Source organism: Thamnophis elegans, chromosome 1 (genome assembly GCF_009769535.1).
Source record: "Thamnophis elegans isolate rThaEle1 chromosome 1, rThaEle1.pri, whole genome shotgun sequence".
In the NCBI taxonomy this organism is placed as follows: Eukaryota; Metazoa; Chordata; class Lepidosauria; order Squamata; family Colubridae; genus Thamnophis; species Thamnophis elegans.
Window position 1 is genome coordinate 147,246,116 of NC_045541.1, and position 20,905 is coordinate 147,267,020.

At 37.8% G+C, this 20,905-nt stretch overlaps 1 protein-coding gene across 1 annotated transcript in view; it reads left to right on the forward strand.

Moving 5' to 3' along the window:
- DYNC1H1 (dynein cytoplasmic 1 heavy chain 1) overlaps positions 1-20,905 on the forward strand; it is a 65,893-nt gene that overhangs the window by 20,399 nt on the left and 24,589 nt on the right. Inside the window, 32 exon segments of the mRNA XM_032234430.1 lie at positions 551-717; positions 1,836-2,009; positions 2,202-2,367; positions 2,449-2,637; positions 2,750-2,944; positions 3,071-3,353; positions 3,442-3,542; positions 4,781-4,940; positions 5,682-5,925; positions 6,248-6,431; positions 7,037-7,249; positions 7,395-7,633; positions 7,747-7,903; positions 9,975-10,202; positions 10,317-10,547; positions 10,691-10,831; positions 11,977-12,210; positions 12,812-13,018; positions 13,280-13,401; positions 14,210-14,375; positions 14,477-14,640; positions 15,050-15,179; positions 16,160-16,293; positions 16,581-16,695; positions 16,802-16,963; positions 17,230-17,444; positions 17,529-17,733; positions 17,880-18,053; positions 18,264-18,383; positions 18,472-18,592; positions 19,220-19,415; positions 20,133-20,250. Of these exon segments, the coding sequence (XP_032090321.1) occupies positions 551-717; positions 1,836-2,009; positions 2,202-2,367; positions 2,449-2,637; positions 2,750-2,944; positions 3,071-3,353; positions 3,442-3,542; positions 4,781-4,940; positions 5,682-5,925; positions 6,248-6,431; positions 7,037-7,249; positions 7,395-7,633; positions 7,747-7,903; positions 9,975-10,202; positions 10,317-10,547; positions 10,691-10,831; positions 11,977-12,210; positions 12,812-13,018; positions 13,280-13,401; positions 14,210-14,375; positions 14,477-14,640; positions 15,050-15,179; positions 16,160-16,293; positions 16,581-16,695; positions 16,802-16,963; positions 17,230-17,444; positions 17,529-17,733; positions 17,880-18,053; positions 18,264-18,383; positions 18,472-18,592; positions 19,220-19,415; positions 20,133-20,250 (5,655 nt within the window).

A 20,905-nucleotide genomic window follows, 5' to 3' on the forward strand; every position in this document is an offset into this window, starting at 1 on the left:
GTTTACAAATATACAAATGTGCAAGCTTCTATACAAAACTATCTATAAATTATGATCATTGGCAGAATATCCAGAGGTCCCAATAGCAGAAAAATATGGCAGCTAGGCTATTCACAGTGAATGACAGACAATTGTTTGCAATCACAGTTCATAGCTTGAATAGTTTTATTGCCCAGATAGCTGAATATCTCCTTGTGTCACTATTCTGCCTGTTTTTTTAAAGATCTCTAAGAGAAACATCATCATTTGCAGAGCCTGTTTAATAAAATGTAGCAAAAACTCTGCATATTTTGAGAAACAAATAAATTACATTGGCCATTTACCATTCTAATTTCAGGCTTGAAATGCAATTTTTAAAAGTTTTAACATTTGTTTATTATATTTTATTGTATATCACATTATGATCTTTATGGAGATACAATCAATACTTTTACTGAATAAATATAATTGTTTTATTTATTGTGACTCATAAATTAATAGATGCCTTAATTAGTAGTTTCAGCCCATTGTGAATTTGTTTCATTAATTGAAGCTTATTATTTATTTCTAGGTATTTGAAGAAGATGCCCTTAGCTGGGAAGACAAACTGAATCGAATTATGGCACTGTTTGATGTCTGGATTGATGTCCAGAGGCGATGGGTTTACTTGGAAGGCATCTTCACGGGTAGTGCTGATATCAAACATCTGCTGCCAGTTGAAACTCAGAGGTTCCAAAGGTAATGGCCTGCCCCCAGTTTTGGATGTAAACATGAGAACGTTAATGTTGTGTTTAGTTTTAAAGTTTTTATGGAACAATTCAATAGTAGTAATTTTATCACCATTGCAACGATCGCTACATAGTTCCCTGTAAAGTCTACTTGGAAACTGGAAATGTTACAAAATGGTTCATGGTGTTGGCTATATATATATACATACATACATACATACATGCATGCATGCATGCATGCATGCACGCACGCACGCACACACACACACACATACGCACACATACGCACACATACACATATTTATATTTTGCTGGTATTGCCGAACCTGAATTAGCTACCAATAGGTTTCTGTGTTGAAAATGCTGATTTTGAGCTATAAAATGCAAAAATGGTTTGATACCTAGATATTTGTAAAACTGTATTCTCATCGTCCTATATAATTCTGTTCTTCTATGGAATTATCACTGAGGAGGCTACTGGTTGTTCCCAGTGTCTATGATGTTTTGATTATGTTTTAAATTCTATAGACCAGCCTCTCCTTAGATCAGTTGTTAGTATTCCATCAGATTTATGTAACAATGGCTAGACCTCATTTACCAAAAAGTCATTCAGTGACTATCTGAATTTATGATGAAAATAAGAGATTTATGACTCATCTGATCCCAATTCAGGCATTTGGCAACCAGTGTACATTTATGATGGTTGAAGTATCTCTGGGTCATGTGATCAAAAATTGTGACCTTCAGAACGGCTTCACCATGCAAAATCAATGGGGAAGCCTGCAGGAAATTGCAAATTGTGGTCATGTGCCATCACAATTAATGACCCCAACCAGAACTGAGGTAGATAGTGCAGTCAGTTAACATCACATTTATTGATCACACCACTTAAGTTGACAATCCCTATTGCAGTTGGTAAGAACTGACTGCATTTTTAGATCCAATTATTTTAATTTTGGTTTATTCACTGTATATGACTTAATTTATATTACATCATGATGATCACTTGTTAACGGTTCTGAGTCTTGGCAGATTCAATTCAGCTTCAGCAGTATAAAAATATAAGTAAATAAAGTGGAAGATATTATATGTCTTGTGCATCAGCATTCTCTCCTCTTGGCTTTTCAGCATCAGCACAGAATTTCTGGCTCTGATGAAAAAGGTATCAAAGTCTCCCTTGGTGATGGATGTTCTGAATATTCAGGGGGTACAGAGATCTCTGGAAAGATTAGCAGACTTGCTTGGAAAGATCCAAAAAGCTTTGGGAGAATACCTGGAGAGAGAGAGGGCTTCTTTCCCTCGGTAAGCAGTTTAGTTCAGAATTAATTGTTCATCTACATAAATGTGAATGACTTCTAAATTCAATAAGCAATAGTTTAAGTTTTTCTTTTGCTTTGATTGATCAATTTGCAAAGAAAAATCACAGCTGGTTTTGGTCTGAGCTTCATTGTTTTGATGTGTGGATCTATTGAAACACTGAACTTTATTTTTAAGGTTCTATTTTGTTGGAGATGAAGATTTGCTTGAAATCATTGGAAACAGCAAAAATGTAGCGAAACTGCAGAAACATTTCAAGAAGATGTTTGCTGGTGTGTCAAGCATTATCCTCAATGAAGACAGCTCTATTGTTCTGGGAATATCATCACGTGAGGGAGAAGAGGTATAAATGTGTTTTCTGGAACTGATGGCATAAAACATTTTTCTCTTAAAGCCAATAACAAGCTTACAATTCTGTTTCCAGGTGATATTCAAAACTCCTGTGTCAATCACTGAGCATCCCAAGATCAATGAATGGCTCACACTTGTTGAAAAAGAAATGAGGGTAACACTTGCCAAACTTCTTGCTGAGTCTGAAACAGAAATTGAGATCTTCGGCAAAGGAACTTCAATTGATCCAGCTACTTACATCTCATGGATTGACAAGTATCAGGTATTTATTTATTTATTTTTACTTTCAGCATTATAATAAGATAAAATGCTTTGAGAGAAAGGAAGCCAAAATAACCGATAACACTTAAGACATTTTTTTTTTAATTCTCTAGGCCCAACTCGTTGTCCTTTCAGCTCAGATTGCCTGGTCAGAAAATGTGGAGTCTGCTTTGAACAGCATGGGGGGAGGTGGTGATAGTTCCCCTCTGCAATCTGTGCTAACCAATGTCGAAGCGACACTTACTGTGCTTGCTGATTCTGTACTGATGGAGCAGCCTCCTCTCCGCAGAAGAAAACTGGAACATCTGGTAAGTTATCATCTTAACTAATTGCCTCTTAGCCAGACATTCATGTTACTTTACATATGCATTTCATGATCTAATAACGTTTCAATTATGTGCACATGCTAAGATTGATTATTGCTTTTTCAAAAGATCACCGAATTGGTTCACCAAAGAGATGTTACAAGATCATTGGTCAAGAGCAAAATTGACAACTCCAAATCATTTGATTGGTTGAGCCAGATGAGGTTCTACTTTGATCCTAAACAAACTGACGTACTGCAGCAACTATCCATTCAGATGGCTAATGCCAAATTCAACTATGGCTTTGAGTACCTTGGAGTCCAAGATAAACTGGTGCAGACTCCTCTCACTGATCGTTGTTACCTGACAATGACACAAGCTTTGGAGGCCAGACTGGGAGGATCTCCATTTGGTAAGTTGTTGCTCATACATTATTTTTCTGTCAAGATTATGCTGTTATTCTAGAGCAGAAGTAATCTACCTCTTTTATATCTGAACAGGACCTGCTGGAACTGGTAAAACAGAATCTGTTAAAGCTCTTGGACATCAGCTTGGACGATTTGTTCTTGTTTTCAACTGTGATGAAACATTTGATTTCCAGGTATAGCATTTTTATCTATAATTAGATTATTTTAGAAAAAAATTGAGTTTTATCTCTATGTCAAAAGTGCTAGGTATTTTTGCATAAATCTAGCAATACTATAATGTTAGGGTTAGAGTTAGGGTTAATGATAGGCTAACTGTAAAGCCTTCACTGATTAAAATTAATTGAGTCATGTCTTCACAATTTCAAATCTTGATAATTCAAAAATTAAATTCAACATAACCCAGAAAATAAAATGAATTCCAAACAACATAATTCCTATTTTTAAGTCACGTGGATTGTTGGAAAGGAACAACAATCCCAGCCAGTTTTATTTGTTCATTTTTTGATTTACAGATAGACATCATTTGATCAGTGACCATTCTAAGGTATGATGGTGCTGTGAACAAATGGTGGTTATGACTGGTCCTCAGAGTTCCAGCTTCCCCAGCACACCTGTAATCATATGATCATAATCTGAATACTTAGCAACCTGTTCACACTTATGACTGGTTACCAAGCACCCTAAAATCATTTTCAAAGGGCGGGATACATGGGAGAAGAGAAACCATATAGGCTTGATTTAGTCCAGCTCTCTTCCCATTCCAAACTGCAAGAAGGCATCAACTGAACTGTGCACCAAACCTTAAGAATAGCTCTAATAGCTCTCTTTGAAATCCAGCAGGGTCTACCAAGCACCATGACTATATCACTGCCTCCCTGTGTCAAGGAACAGCATTGGAACACTCCAGGGTGATCAGAAATTAATCAGTCCATCACAAAATTATGGCAATATCTCTTAATTTCCGAGCACCGTGATCAGGCCCCTGATGACTTGGGTCAGATCCATACCTGTCATGGTGGCCATGAACAGCCACCTTTATTAAATTCTTGAAAGAGCAAGTTGAAGTCCCTCAGGACCATAATCCTGGAGAACACCACCCACAATCAAGTCACAGAGGAGGGAGGAAAAATGCAGTAGAACAGGGAGGCTGGTACAATAGCTACAATTCCAACTGTACTCTGGAATCCAAATTAATAAACAGGATCTTGCATCCAATTATCTATTATGAGCCTAAATTTTGGTGCTAGGGAAGCTCCTGTATATGTCTATAATATTTAATGAAAGACTCGGGCTATTTAGCGATTTTGCCTTTTAAAAATCACGAGGAAAATTCTTGATTTTACAGGTGATGATTTACATCTAATATCTTACCCTTTTCAATTTCATATATGCATGTTTTTTTTCTCTTTAGGCAATGGGCCGCATCTTTGTGGGCCTCTGTCAAGTAGGTGCATGGGGCTGCTTTGATGAGTTCAACAGACTTGAAGAGCGAATGCTTTCTGCTGTTTCTCAGCAAGTCCAGTGCATACAGGAAGCCTTACGAGAACACTCAAATCCAAACTATGACAAATGTATGTATTTTTAAAAGAAAAGCTATTTTTTGCACTGCTTTAGAAGTTTTTCAAGTATATAGTTTCTGTATTTCAATACTGTTATTATTTTATGAAATATAATTACATTTTTTGAAACACTACACTTAATATTTTTAATCTATTGGTTCATAATATAATATAGCAATATCAGTGGTGGGATTCAAAAAATTTTACTACGAGTTCTGTGGGCTTGGTGGGCGTGGTGTGGCTTGGTGGGCGTGGCAGGGGAAGGATACTGTAAAATCGCCATTTCCACCCCACTCCAGGAGTGGTAAAAGCTTCATTCCCTCCCCACTCCAGGGGAAGGTTAATACAAAATCCCCATTTCCTCCCGATCAGCTGGGACTCGGGAGGAGGAAAATAGATGGGGGTAGGGCCAGTCAGAGGTGGTATTTACTGGTTCTCCGAACTACTCAAAATTTCTGCTACCAGTTCTCCAGAACTGGTCAGAACCTGCTGAATGCCGCCTCTGAGCAATATATGTATTAATGAAACTTTTGTGTTTTTAACTGTTTTATATGGATTGTTGTGAGCTGTCCAGAGTCATTGTAGGAGCTATTCAGCCATAGAAGTCATGAAAATAAAATTAAAAATATATAAAATATACTATATACATACACATACCAGTAGTCTTCTCCAGCCTTTCTGGATTCCTTTTCTGTCAGTTGTTGAAAAATGGAGAGGTGAAAAGTGTACTTACTGGTAGATGCTTGCTTTCAGCTGCTGTCCCCATTACCTGTGAATTGCTGAACAAACAAGTGAAAGTGAGCCCAGATATGGCAATCTTCATCACAATGAACCCTGGCTATGCTGGTCGATCAAATCTTCCAGACAACTTGAAGAAACTTTTCCGTAGTTTGGCCATGACAAAGCCTGATCGTCAACTGATTGCTCAGGTTATGTTGTACTCCCAAGGATTTCGGACAGCTGAAGTGCTTGCCAACAAGATTGTCCCCTTCTTTAAGTAAGTATCATTGTTAGCAGTGGGTTGTAGGATGATTTATTCTTGGATTACTGTTAAATCAGATGCTGGCATTACTGTAGTTGCCATTCATATTTTATTATATGTAGATCAAAATGCATGAAGAAGTAGCTCAATACTGCTAATTAATTGCCTACATTGCTATGTATTTTCTAGAGACAGATGAAAGTATCTGAACTACTTAATAAACTAGCTGAAACATTGTGAAGTAATGTTCTAGAATGTCATAATAATGTGTCTTCATCTCTAAAGCCAATGTTTTTATTTAAACATAGTGGTGAGAGTGACATCTTTATATTCTTAGGCTCTGTGATGAGCAGCTCTCTTCTCAAAGCCATTATGATTTCGGCTTGAGAGCTTTGAAAAGTGTACTGATCAGTGCTGGCAATGTGAAAAGAGAAAGGATTCAGAGAATAAAACGAGAGAAGGAAGAGCGTGGTGAAGTTGTTGATGAAGGAGAAATTGCTGAAAATTTACCAGAACAGGAGGTATGCCCTACACTTTACATGAAGTGGTTAATGCACTCTACAGTTATGTAAGACACTGATCCTTAAGTGCAAAAACATACAAGGATTTTGAATTGGATTGCAATCAATATTCAGTGCAAGTGTGCATAACATTTCAGGTTCAATTCATTTTGAATTCAAAACACAAGATTGGAGTGCAAAACAACTGTTATGTGTTTGAGGCTTCGTTTTGAGCTTTATACATTTCAGATACAAAGTAGCTGGCCTGTGTTTGAAAATTCCCAAAATGGTTAGAAGAGCCCATTATTGTTTTCCACTTGAAACAGATCCCATTTTTACATACGCTACTATTTGTAGCCTTAATGCCCTGGACTACTATAAACATTAAATTAATCAGTTAATAACAGTCACAGTAATTTGTTTAAACAAAAATGCACCTGGACCAACCACCACACAAATAGTATTTGACAGTATCTCAAGTTATCTTTAAAAAAAAACCAAGGAAAATATACGTAATGTCCAGTTTAAACTTCAGTATAGTAACTCTATTATATCCAGTCTTTGAACCCTGCACTGTTAAATAACTTTGCTTCTTAGTTTGTCTAATAAATGTTTTTCCCATGTAGATTCTGATCCAGAGTGTCTGTGAAACTATGGTACCCAAACTGGTTGCAGAAGATATACCACTGCTTTTCAGTCTCTTGTCAGACGTGTTCCCTGGCATTCAGTATCACCGAGGAGAAATGACTGCACTGAGAGAAGAACTTAAGAAAGTCTGTCAGGAAATGTACCTCACGTATGGTGATGGAGAAGATATTGGTAGCATGTGGGTGGAAAAGGTATGGCTTTGCAACTGCTATTGACAACATAATATGAAATCCTATGAGATTTGCTGTAAATAGTCCTCTAAAAATTTAAACAAGATTATTGTAACCATTGTCATTCTAGATTAAAGATCTTCCCACATTCTACTCCTTTTTATAGGTTCTTCAGCTATATCAAATTACCCAGATCAACCATGGCTTGATGATGGTTGGTCCTTCTGGAAGTGGAAAGAGCATGGCTTGGAGAGTACTTCTGAAAGCTCTGGAGAGACTAGAAGGGGTGGAAGGTGTTGCACATATAATTGATCCGAAAGCTATCAGCAAAGACCATCTCTATGGTACTTTGGATCCCAACACCAGAGAGTGGACAGATGGGTTGTTTACCCATGTCTTGAGAAAGTAAGTGTGAAATATATAAGATGTGGTGAAAGTAAATTGGAAGATTTCCAGAGAAGGTGTTTAAACTGATTGAACGTTTGCCTAACTTTGCACTACATTCTTATCTTATTTAGAATTATAGATAATGTGAGAGGGGAACTACAAAAACGACAGTGGATTATCTTTGATGGAGATGTTGATCCCGAGTGGGTTGAAAATTTGAATTCTGTCCTGGATGACAACAAGTTGCTGACATTACCAAATGGGGAACGTCTCAGTCTTCCACCAAATGTAAGCCTATCCACAGTAAATTCATATTTAAAGTGGTATTTCCATGTGATTTAATGTCGCTAAATGTGGGGAACAGAGTATCAGAATATTGACTCAGTTCTCACACAGCAGCATGCTGATATATTCTGCTCAGAAAAAATAATCAAAGGTGAAAGCCATTCTGAATTTCAAATATCAAAATGCAAAAAAGGGTAACTTCACAGTTGCCCAACTCATGGGAAAGCATCATTGATAAGTTAATTAAAAAGAGAAAAGGAATCGAATGAACCACTCAAATCATAAGATGCTACTGGTCTGCTGCAATTTGCCTTTTTATCATTCAACTACAACTTAATGTCGATAAAGCTAGATTTATGAATACAAGCTGTATGATAAATGAGGGAAATCCATACTATTTCCCAATTTATATGCTGATAGTCCTTGCTTAATGATAATTTGAATGATCATTAATTATTATAATTAATATAATCAATGATCATTTGACCATTTGAAATAGCAATGGCATTGAACGAAGGGACTTTGAACCCATGCCCAAAGTTACAGCTATTGTGCTTCCACAGGCACATGATTGTGGTCTGGGCACTTGGCAAACCCGTTTGCACTTAAAATTGTTTGCCAAGCATCCCGCGATCATATAATTGCCATTTGTAATCTTTCCTGTCGGCTTCTCCAGAAAGTCAGTAGGGAAACTGGCAGGGAAGATCTCAAACCACTGCCAATAGGAATCTCCCTGGTTTATGGAGGCTGGTTGTCAAGGGTCCATGCCAAAATCCAAGCAGTATTTTGGCACAGAGCGTTCGCAGCACAGGGCATTCACAGTCAGCCCTCAAAGACAAGAGGATTCCCCCTGGTTTCTGGGGGTTGGCTGAATAAAAGTTGAAAAATCGAGATAGGATTTTCTTCCACGAAGGATTTACAGTCTTGGAGCAGGGAGGCAGTGCTGTAAGGTAAAGAAGGAGGCCTTGGTGGTGGCAGAGGCCCTGGGAGACCTGGTACAGGCTGTGCACAAGTATTTACCTACTCAAGCTAAATTGCTTCTTGAATTTTGAGAGAGAAATTTTAGATTATGACACTTGCATCTGACCTGCACCATGCCTCCCAGGGTCTTCCCTGAGGCATTCCACGCACCTTACCTGGGACTCATGAAATCACTTAACAACCAGAACTAGAGGTGTTGCTATTGCAGTTGTTGAGCAAAGAGATTGTGTGATGTCCTACTTAATGATCACTTCACTCAGTGACCAAGATTCTGGTCCCAGTTGTGGTCCTTAAGCGCAAGGCTTACCTGTAGAGATTATGGCACAAGTAATTGCACAGATTTAATCAGTACACATATATCAAAATCAAGAAAAATTTTAATCTCAAATTCCTGCTTAAACCCTTTACCTACAGAAATGAACAAGGCTCTTGAAAGAGGCATTCCTGTTGCTTCTTTTACCTGGGTTTCTGTAGAAATTTCAGCCAGTTAATTCTGAGGCTGTGGGAAGATATTAAATCTCACTGTTTCCTGTCTACACAGAGAGGCTTAGGCAGTGTCTAGCATATACAGTATATCACAGAAGTGAGTACACCCCCTCACATTTTGTAAATATTTAAGTATATCTTTTCCTGTGACAACATTGAAGAAATGACACTTGGCTACAATGTAAAGTAGTGAGTATACAGCTTGTATAACTGTAAATGTGCTGTCCCCTCAAAATAACGCAACACACAGCCATTAATCTCTAAACTGCTGGCAACAAAAGTGAGTATATCTGTTCCTTGTGAATATTTAGATTCTGTGTCCAGGGTGAGTCTGTATTCAGAATGTCTATAGACATTAGTCCTTCTAGCCTGGAGTACTGTCCATGCAACTTGGCTTCCCAATATCTTTTAAAAAAAGCTCTCCCACTGAGTTTGCTGCAGTAGCTTTCAACTGCCCATGCCAGGAAATTCTTTCTCTGATGCTTTGCTTTTTGCTTACCTTAAACTCGAAAGGAGAAGGGTAGTTGAAGAAGGCTGTTTTGAACAGAAACCATAAAGAAGTCTGGTTTAAATGATTTCAGAAACCACCCTTTTGTTTTTTCCATAGGTGCGCATCATGTTTGAAGTTCAAGATTTGAAATATGCCACTCTAGCCACAGTGTCACGATGCGGCATGGTTTGGTTCAGTGAAGATGTTTTAAGTACTGACATGATTTTCAACAATTTCTTGGCCCGACTGAGAAGTATTCCTCTGGATGAAGGTGAAGAAGAAGCTCAGCGCAGGAGAAAGGGAAAAGAAGATGAAAGTGAAGAAACAGCATCTCCAATGCTGCAGGTAAACCTAGGGGGGGGTCTAGATTTCCCCGCTTCACTACACAATAATTGTTTAGCTCTGTTTTCCGGTATGGTAACTTCTAGCTGTAATGTTACTGAAATGGTTTGTTGACAGATTCAAAGAGATGCAGCTACAATTATGCAGCCCTACTTCACATCTAATGGATTGGTGACAAAGGCACTTGAACATGCTTTTAAATTGGAGCACATTATGGACCTCACCCGACTACGATGTCTTGGTTCTCTCTTTTCCATGCTTCACCAAGCGTGCCGCAATGTAGCACAGTATAATGCCAACCACCCAGATTTTCCAATGCAAATAGATCAGCTAGAACGCTACATCCAGGTAAGTCTTGTCTCACCGAAAGACTATAATCCTGAGGCAATAAAATTACCAGGCTTTTTAAACTCTTGGTGCTGATTTCCATGTGTTTCTTAAGTACAATCCTGTTTCCTCACATCAACACTGATGATTGACTGTCATTTCAGAGATACCTAGTGTATGCAATCCTGTGGTCGTTCTCGGGAGACAGCCGTCTGAAAATGAGAGCAGAGCTAGGTGAATATATCAGAAGAATTACAACAGTGCCCCTGCCTAGCGCACCAAATATACCCATAATTGATTACGAGGTAAAGACAATAGTATTCTTACAGTACTTAAAAAAAAAAACCATCAACTTACTGTGACTGCTGTCTAATTGCAATGCTTGGAAAAAATGTAATCAGTACCGCAAATACAGGTAGTCCTCAACCTATGACCATTTGTTCAGCAACCATTTGAAGTTAAGACTGTGCTCAATGAATAGTGATTTATGACCAATTATTGGATCCCTCACATTCTCATATACCCTTGCCACCCATCCTTCACACAGCCTCCTCAAACTGCAATGTGCCTCCCATGCATTCCCACAGACCCTCCTTTTCATTCACCCTCTCACAAATCACCCTTCACATATCTCCCCCACATCATCAAGCACACTCCCCAATCTCCACTTGTCACACAGCCCTGCACTTTCTCCCTGAATTATGTTGTGCCTCTCCCACACCTCCTTGCGTATCTCCCCAGCCCTCCCCTATTCCCCTCCCATGTTCCCTCTCCCATTCAGCAGCAGCCACTTAATCTGCTTTCAGCAAGGGAGTCACAGCTTCCTGTCAGTTTCTTTACAAACATTGGTTGTAAAGAAGTCAGCAGGAAGTTGCTTCACCTAATGATTGTGGAATTTGATTAATGACAGCAACTGGGACTGCTGTCAGTTCCAGAAATGCTTTACAACCATATCACTTAGGAATTCCAATTCCTGTTGCTATTGTAAGTCGAGGACTATTTGTACGGTATTACAAGTAGTTCCAAAGGCCTAGCAACAGTGTACAAAATATTAATTTACCATGCACACCTCTATCTTTTGAGATCATGCGCTTAATGAAATTACGTTTTGATACTAATTAGAGTATCAAAAACACATTCCTGGATTTGTTGCTTAAGCACTATAAAATGGTATATGAGAGTAAGTAAGCATTCTAAAGAAAAATATATTTCGTTGGTCATTTTGGGTCTATCTTGATGACATGTCCTCTACACAGACAATAATGCCTTCTCAGAACTAGGAGGAGTCCAAGTACATTTTATGTGGAATCATTTTAAAAGCCTTTTCAATTTGTTGACAATTTATTGGGGACATTTCTTAATTTTTGAACAGTTAAAAGTTCTACTTAGAGTTAAAATCTTTGGCTGCAACAAATGCAGAAAGTAGCAGATTCTATTTTCCTTTGTATAGGTCTCCATCACTGGTGAATGGATGCCTTGGCAGTCAAAGGTCCCACAGATCGAAGTTGAGACTCACAAAGTTGCAGCTCCTGATGTTGTTGTGCCAACACTTGACACTGTCCGCCATGAAGCATTGCTGTATACTTGGCTTGCAGAGCACAAACCACTGGTACTCTGTGGCCCACCAGGATCTGGAAAGACCATGACTCTTTTTAGTGCACTCAGGGCTTTGCCTGACATGGAGGTATTTCCCCATTCTGAATGTTTGAAAATATTTTAGTGAGTTACTCTTCCTTCTAGCAGAACAGGAGAAATATAATTCTTTAATTACAAAGTAGTAGTTCCAGTAGCAATTGAGAACTTGTTCCAGAGCTCCATTCACTTCATTCCAGAAAATTGGATGCCCTTGATTATCTCAATAGATAGATTTTGAGATGTACTGATCATTAGTCACTTAAGATTTTAAAGTAAAACCGGCACCCTGAATGAGAATCAACAAGAGGAAATATTGCTGATTCAAGTCTGTTAAGACCTGTTCTACATGCCCAGTTAACACAATATAACTGTTGGTTGTAATTATAATAGCCGAATCATCTTCAAAGGACATTATAAGCCAATGCAGAATACCGCAACAGTATGAATTAATGTGGCTTTGTTATACATAAAATCGATACTGGAACCCATATTTTTCAAGAACCAGACTTTTAAAACATAGCTTAAAATGTTGATTTGGGAATAGTCAACCATCAACAGATTGCAGCGTTTTTTAAAATGTTATGCAGGTGAAGGATGTTTTTGGTTCTTATTTTTATTTCCTGTTTTCAAGATTGTTTTTGCCTTTCCAGGTGGTTGGCTTGAATTTCTCCAGTGCTACCACTCCAGAACTTCTCCTGAAAACATTTGATCACTATTGTGAGTACAGGCGTACACCTAATGGTGTGGTACTAGCTCCGGTTCAGCTGGGAAAATGGCTGGTACTCTTCTGTGATGAAATCAACCTGCCAGATATGGATAAATATGGCACACAGAGGGTCATATCCTTTATCAGACAGGTAAGTATTAATAAGTGAAAAAAAAATATCTTTTTTGTGTATCAGGATTAAATTGCAAAACAAAAGGCAATGTATGGAGTCAAAGCAAAAATAGAAAGGTGCGAAGAAAAGGTGTAAATGTTTTACTAAAAGATTTATTTAAAAACTCTCTTGTCTCCATTTTTTCTGCCTTTCTCTATGCTTTGCATATAATGTGTTTCCCAAAAGGGAAGAGCGTGATATGTCCATCTCTTTTCTAACCAAGACTCTTAACTTCATCAGATGGTAGAGCATGGAGGTTTCTACCGTACAGCAGACCAGACTTGGGTGAAATTGGAACGAATTCAGTTTGTTGGTGCCTGCAATCCACCTACAGATCCTGGAAGAAAGCCTCTTTCACATAGGTAATATGCCTATAATACAATATGGATGTTCATGCCAACTTAGTCTGATGGGGTTTGTATGAAACACAACAGTTTTAAACAATGTGCATTTTAAAGGCACTGAACAGGAGGAGTCAATAGCAAATCTAACATCCTCCAAATGCTTTCTTCCACAATCAAGTTTTTAGTTCTCTATGTAATATTACAGTACCTGTGTCCTGTTAGTGCAATATAATACTGCATTCCTGTAGTTTGGACCCTGGAATGATATTTTCATTGGAAAGTCTACTCATAAATAGAAAGAAATGATGAAATATCTTATCCTGCATGATTCTCAGAACCTTCTGTGAAACAATTCATTGTGGCGTATACTTGTCAATTCTTAGAGTCCAGGGGTGTCAAATTGGTGGCTCATGGGCTGGATGCGTCACACGCAGGCCATACCCACCCTAGCTCTGCGAATGGGGAAAAGTCACAAAATGTCATGTGATGGCAAGGTGACACCACAAGTTGGACCCCCGTGATGTAGTCAGTCTACATTTTTTGTGTATTTGTGCCTTGAAGTCTGTCTTGATGCCTGGTGCCTGCTTGTACAAGTTCCTGAAGTTTTCTTGGCAAGATTTCAGAAGTGGTTTGCCATTGCCTCCTTCCTTGGGCTGAGAAAGAGTGACTGCCCCAAGGTCATCCAACTGGCTTTGTGCCTAAGGCAGGACTAGAACTCACGATCTCTTGCTTTCTAGTCTGACTGACTACAGCAAATTGGCTCTCTAGTCTAATAAAATACTATTAGATAGTTTTCCTAAGTTAAGCCCTTTGAATATCTTTTCAGATTCTTGCGCCATGTTCCTGTTGTATATGTGGACTACCCTGGACCAGCTTCACTCACTCAGATTTATGGTACTTTCAATCGTGCTATGTTGAGACTTATTCCATCTCTCCGTACATATGCAGAGCCCCTCACTGCTGCAATGGTTGAGTTCTACACAATGTCACAGGTAACAAGGCTGAAGGTTTTTCATAGATTTTAATTAAGTGATTAAGCGGTTGGAAGAGAAATACTACTAAGCACTCATCATATATTTTTTTCCCCACACAGGAAAGGTTTACTCAAGATACTCAGCCACACTATATCTATTCACCTCGTGAAATGACTCGGTGGGTGCGAGGTATCTTTGAAGCTCTGAGACCTCTGGAAACATTGCCTGTTGAAGGACTCATTCGAATTTGGGCACATGAAGCCTTGCGTCTGTTCCAGGATAGGTAAATCTTAGGGATGCAAAGTTATACACTTGTTTTATTTTTATTTGCCAGTATTAGAGTTAAGACTCAATAAGACTTACTGAGATTGTAGCAAATAAATATTCTGTACTAGACTTCTGTTTAAAATAATTCCCCCTTTTTAAAATTATAGGCATGTTGTAGATGAATCCCCTAAGAACTGTCCAGAAAGGATAAAATCTAAACATTTTCTAGGAAATGTATGCTGTCAAAACCTCTCCTTTTTAAAGATTTTTCTAGAATCTTTCCTGCACGATAGTTGGGGGGAGACAATTGTGAGGATTGCCTCCAGACTTCTTCTTCTCAGAGCTCTATTATGCTGTTATTTCCCTACTTTTATCCTGGTTTAAATCATGTCTGCTTCCTCTCTCAATCTTCTGTGTTTATCCAGGCTTGTGGAAGATGAGGAGAGACGATGGACTGATGAAAATATTGATATGGTTGCTCTGAAACACTTCCCCAATATAGACAAGGAGAAAGCCATGTGCAGGCCCATTCTCTACAGCAATTGGCTTTCAAAGGTGAGAGAAAAACTTAGCTTCTCTGTGGTTGAGTTGCACAATGTTCAGTTTATGACATGGTGATATCTTAGGGCATGGAGAATCTTCACTGTCAATAGGTATTTTCAACAAAACACAATTGGGTATACTTAAAAGATGTAAAATTACCATTTTCTGTATCTGCTATTGATACAGAAGATTAAAATTCTGTATGGAATTTTTTTTACTTATTAAGTTAGTCAAAAAAGGATAATAACTACAGTTAATCCATTCTGTTCTGGTTGAGGCCACTGGAAAAGCAAAAGCCAGAACTTTATATCTCCCTGGACATCCGAAGCAGTAAAAAAGAAGTCTGTTCTCCTTAACAGATACATGCCATGTAAACTTGATTTAGTCAGCTTATTTGGTGAACAGCTTATAAAGATCATTGAAGGCAACCCGTTTAGTTTTACTCTGGTATGTTGGTTTGAATATTAGTTGACCAGTTTTACTATGAAATGTTTGCAAAACCCAGCCTGTGTAGCTGAACATGATTCTTGACACTCATGTTAAAATGTAAATTTAATTTAAGTCACTACTTCATTCTTATATCCTTGAGGGAAAAAGTTAACCTAAATGAAAATATGGGTCGAGATTTTATTTTATATTAAAGTGGTTTCATCTTTTTCTGTTTATAGAATGAATAAATTATAATTTTTTTTTAGGATTGTTCAGAATTTCAATGCTAATTTTTATTATTTCCATTTATTTTGCATCAGTACTTTTCTTGCAGCATCATGATTTGGAAATAAACGCTACATTACTACCAGCTTTGTTTATTTTGGGGGAAAGGTCAAGACAGTGAATGCTTAATATGAAACAGTTTTTAATGGGGAATCAAGCACCTTCATGTATGAACATTTTATGCATCTTAAGATACTAACCTAAGCATAGTCAGATTCAGCATTTATGTATATGTGTGTACATACAAAAATACCACTATTTGTTCTATTTTTTGTTAGGACTATATCCCAGTTGATCAAGAGGAGTTAAGAGATTATGTAAAAGCAAGATTGAAAGTTTTCTATGAAGAAGAACTCGATGTGCCGCTTGTTTTATTCAATGAAGTGTTAGATCATGTGCTACGAATTGATAGGTATGTATATTACTAAGAAAAATGTACATTAGTAACTTAATCTAATTTTCATTTTAAGAAGGAATGCTATTTAATGATTTCTTGGATAACTGCATACCAGAGATGAATCTCCAATACTGTTATCTTAGTAATGGGGAAAGGTTTATAAAATACAGTAAGACTATAATTGCGTGTGTGTTCATCTGTAGGAAAATTCCATTGAATGGAATGAATAAATATTTCCAACAAAGGGAAATGGGTTATACTGGTAGCCTGCATTACATTCACTAAATGAAGTATCTTTTCAGGATCTTCCGCCAACCTCAGGGACACTTACTTCTCATTGGTGTCAGTGGAGCAGGAAAAACAACTCTGTCTCGATTTGTAGCATGGATGAATGGTCTAAGTGTCTACCAAATTAAGGTTATTACAGCCAATCTTTCAAATAGTAAAACTAAAAGCATTTTATGTTATTTTGCTTTTATGGACTACATAAAAACAAAAACTGACCCACAATTGTGATTCACAGGTACATAGAAAGTACACTGGTGAAGATTTTGATGAAGATCTAAGAACGGTATTAAGACGGTCTGGCTGCAAGAATGAGAAAATTGCCTTCATAATGGATGAATCAAATGTACTTGATTCTGGATTTCTGGAGAGAATGAACACACTTCTGGCCAATGGAGAGGTAACTTAATGAAAAGCTTAGGGAAAAGCTGGATCTAGATTTCTGTATTTTAAAAATGAAAGAAGCCTTTGTCCCATCAGTTACCATGATTAGTTGAAATTTAATCTCTGAGCTGAAGACCAGCCAGTCAGCGGTAAAACAGTTGTATAACTGTATGTATTTGTGTTGCCAGAAACTTGGTATTCTCTCTCTCTCTTGGCATTAAGCCCTTCTCTTAAGAGTTTCCAGAATCAATTAGATTTCTAATGTGCATTTTCTCAATATAGGTCCCTGGACTGTTTGAAGGAGACGAATATGCCACACTTATGACTCAGTGTAAGGAAGGAGCCCAAAAAGAAGGCTTAATGTTGGATTCACATGAAGAACTTTATAAATGGTTCACTAGTCAAGTGATCCGAAATCTCCATGTAGTCTTTACCATGAATCCATCTTCAGAAGGGTTGAAAGATAGAGCAGCTACATCTCCAGCTCTCTTCAATAGGTACCGCACCATTAATATATTATGAATGAATAATTTTCATTCATTTGTTTCAAAAGGTGGTAATATTGTCTTACCTTGTTTTAGGTGTGTTTTGAACTGGTTTGGAGACTGGTCCACTGAGGCGCTTTATCAAGTTGGTAAAGAATTCACTAGCAAAATGGATCTTGAGAAACCAAATTACATTGTGCCTGATTATATGCCAGTTGTCTATGACAAACTGCCACAGCCTCCATCACACAGAGAAGCTATTGTAAACAGCTGCGTGTTTGTTCATCAGACACTTCATCAGGTAGGTTCAGCTTTTCATTTTGATACGCCTTTTTGTGCTCTTATCGGGCAATAGGGTGCAATCCTAGAAGACAATATTGCATTTGGGTTTTGTGGATGAAATTTTAAAAACCTACTGATTGGTATCAACATTTTATTTGATGGCAGGCTAACGCTCGACTAGCAAAACGAGGTGGCAGAACAATGGCCATCACTCCTCGTCATTATTTGGACTTCATCAACCATTATGCAAATTTATTCAATGAAAAGAGAAGTGAACTAGAAGAGCAGCAGATGCATTTGAATGTCGGACTCAGGAAAATCAAGGAAACTGTGGACCAGGTAGAAACCTAAATGAAGGAGAAGTTGGGGGGGGGGGAGAATTCCTAGAGCAGAGATCCTCAAACTTGGCAACTTTAAGACTGGGAATTCTGGGAGTTGAAGTCCACAAGTCTTAAAGTTACCAAGTTTGAAGACCCCTGCCCTAGAAGTTATTACAGCACTTTTCATTAATGCATGTTGACCTTATTGAGAATATCTTACCTATTCCAGGTAGAAGAACTGCGCCGTGACTTAAGAATAAAAAGCCAGGAGCTTGAAGTGAAGAATGCAGCAGCTAATGATAAATTGAAAAAGATGGTAAAAGATCAACAAGAAGCAGAGAAGAAAAAGGTGAGGACTGTGATTGGTTTAATAACATGAAAATGACTACTGTGTGAGTGGTTGAGATTCTAATAACACTCTGTATGACTTTCCATAGGTTATGAGCCAAGAAATTCAAGAACAGCTACACAAACAGCAAGAGGGCATTGCAGATAAGCAAATGAGTGTGAAAGAGGATCTGGATAAAGTAGAGCCTGCAGTTATTGAGGCCCAGAATGGTAGGCAGATATAATGAAAGAGGGGAGTGAGCAATTATATATCAGCTTGCATCTGCAGCATGCTCTGCTATCTGCTATTCAATGAACTCTCTCAATGATAGCTTGGTTTTGGTATATCATCGCTCCCAGAAATTTAATAGGAGTAAAGAAAACAATATTACACTCTAAGCTTTGAGATAATAATTGGAACAAATAGTAATCATGTTCTCCTCTGACTGCACACAAAGAAATAATTGCACAGCTTTTCAGAATACCTGCTCATTTTGCCACTTAAGCTATTGTAGCTATTGATGGCTTTATTATGAGTTAAAAATACAAAATATTAGATTTTAACATGACTTTAAAAAAGAAGATGGCTACAGTGAAAGCTACTAGACCATTAGATGGTTCATGGTAGCTGATGGTATATCTGAAAAGTGATTCCCCCCCCCCCATGCTTTAAGAGCACTACTAGTGCTAATAAAAAATCTTACTGATTTTGCCCATAAATTGTTTAAATTAAAATTAATTTGTATGTTTGTGTGTGTAAAATCAAAATAGTTCAAATCATCTCTGAATTTGCTTTTTGCTGTTTTCTCTTAAATCATTTTCTTTCATGATTGGCTGATTGGGTTTCTTCCTGCTTAGCTGTTAAATCAATAAAGAAGCAACATCTGGTGGAGGTCCGTTCTATGGCAAACCCACCTGCGGCAGTGAAGCTGGCACTAGAATCGATCTGTCTGCTTTTGGGTGAAAGTACAACTGATTGGAAACAGATACGTTCCATCATAATGAGGGAAAACTTCATCCCAACCATTGTAAACTTTTCTGCTGAGGAGATCAGGTGAATAATTTGGAAATGTATTTTAGCTGCTTCTGGGATCGGAATGAAATTGTTCACAGAGACTTCTGAAAGATGACCATATTACAGAAACAAAATACGAGGAACTGATTTTTGCTTCATATATGTAAATAAATATTTTGGGGGAGAAAGAGTCATTTCTTTACCTTACCTCTTTCTTGCCCTCCATCTCTAACCTGTATCTGGTTGAGGAAGGCTGCTTGAGGTCTGTGAGACCAATTAAAATGAAGACTGTTGTTTAGAGCAGTCCAATATTATTACAACAGTGACAAAATTGCAGTCTTTGAACTAAATTTCATTCTAATAAAGGAGAATTTTATTCTCCATTCCCATCAGCAGCCTGAAGTGTATGTTGCATGCTCAGTGCTTTTTTCCATCCCTTAAATAGCGGTGAGCTCTATAAAGAGACAGCATCTTATTGAAGTAAGAACCATGGCCAATCCACCTCCTGCAGTAAAACTGGCTTTAGAATCAATCTGTCTCTTATTGGGTGAGGAGACAAGTGACTGGAAAAAGATCAGGCCACTTATTCTCAGAGATAATTTCATCAGCAGCATTATCAACTTCAATATTGAAGATATAAGGTATTTGTAGTTTTAGCTCTACTTAATGTGGTGATGGTGATAGTCTCACAATTGGAATGTGTATATTGAATGAATATTTGCCTGTATAGTTCTTTAAATTCTTTTGCTCTTCTAGTGATGCCATCCGAGAGAAGATGAAGAAGAACTATTTATCAAACCCAAGCTACAATTATGAAATTGTGAACAGAGCTTCTCTGGCTTGTGGACCTATGGTAAAATGGGCTATTGCACAGGTAAGTAATCTGTTTGGAAGGATGGTATTTTCAAAATAAAGAGATATAAATGGGGGCTGCAGAGGGTTTTTTCATTCCTGCAAGCTGATGAAGCAGTAAGTGGAAAGCAAAATGCTTTGTAGAAAAAGCTGTTTTGGATTTTTTTTTTAAAAAGGAAACAAATGAAAATGTTAGGACCAAAAGAAAGAAAAATGCTAAAATAAATGGAAAACAGTACCAAGCAGGTTTTTTCAAGTATTTGTAGGACAGAAAGGGAAAAACCATTTCTGTTCTGTTCTATTTTCTTCTATTCATTTCAGTTTTTTATAGTCTGATTTAGTGCTGAAGTACATCTATCTTTCTTAAGCATTCCTACTGTCAAAACCAAAGAGTGTAGCTGCAGACTTGGATTTGGGGGGGGGGGATTTTCTCCTCCTATTTGTCCTTCCCACAAAAATCCATAGCTCCGCATACATCTTCAAAATCTGAGGTTACCCCCTACTGGAGTTGGTGGGTTTCTATGGGAGAGAAAGAATTCCCCCCTTTCAGTTTCACAAACAAAAAATATTTCTTCAGTGAAATTAATCCATTGGATTTCATTTTAGCAACTTTCTCACATCAGACTATTGGCATGAGGGTTTATGGAAGACTGTAAAATCCCAAATTGTGTGAAATT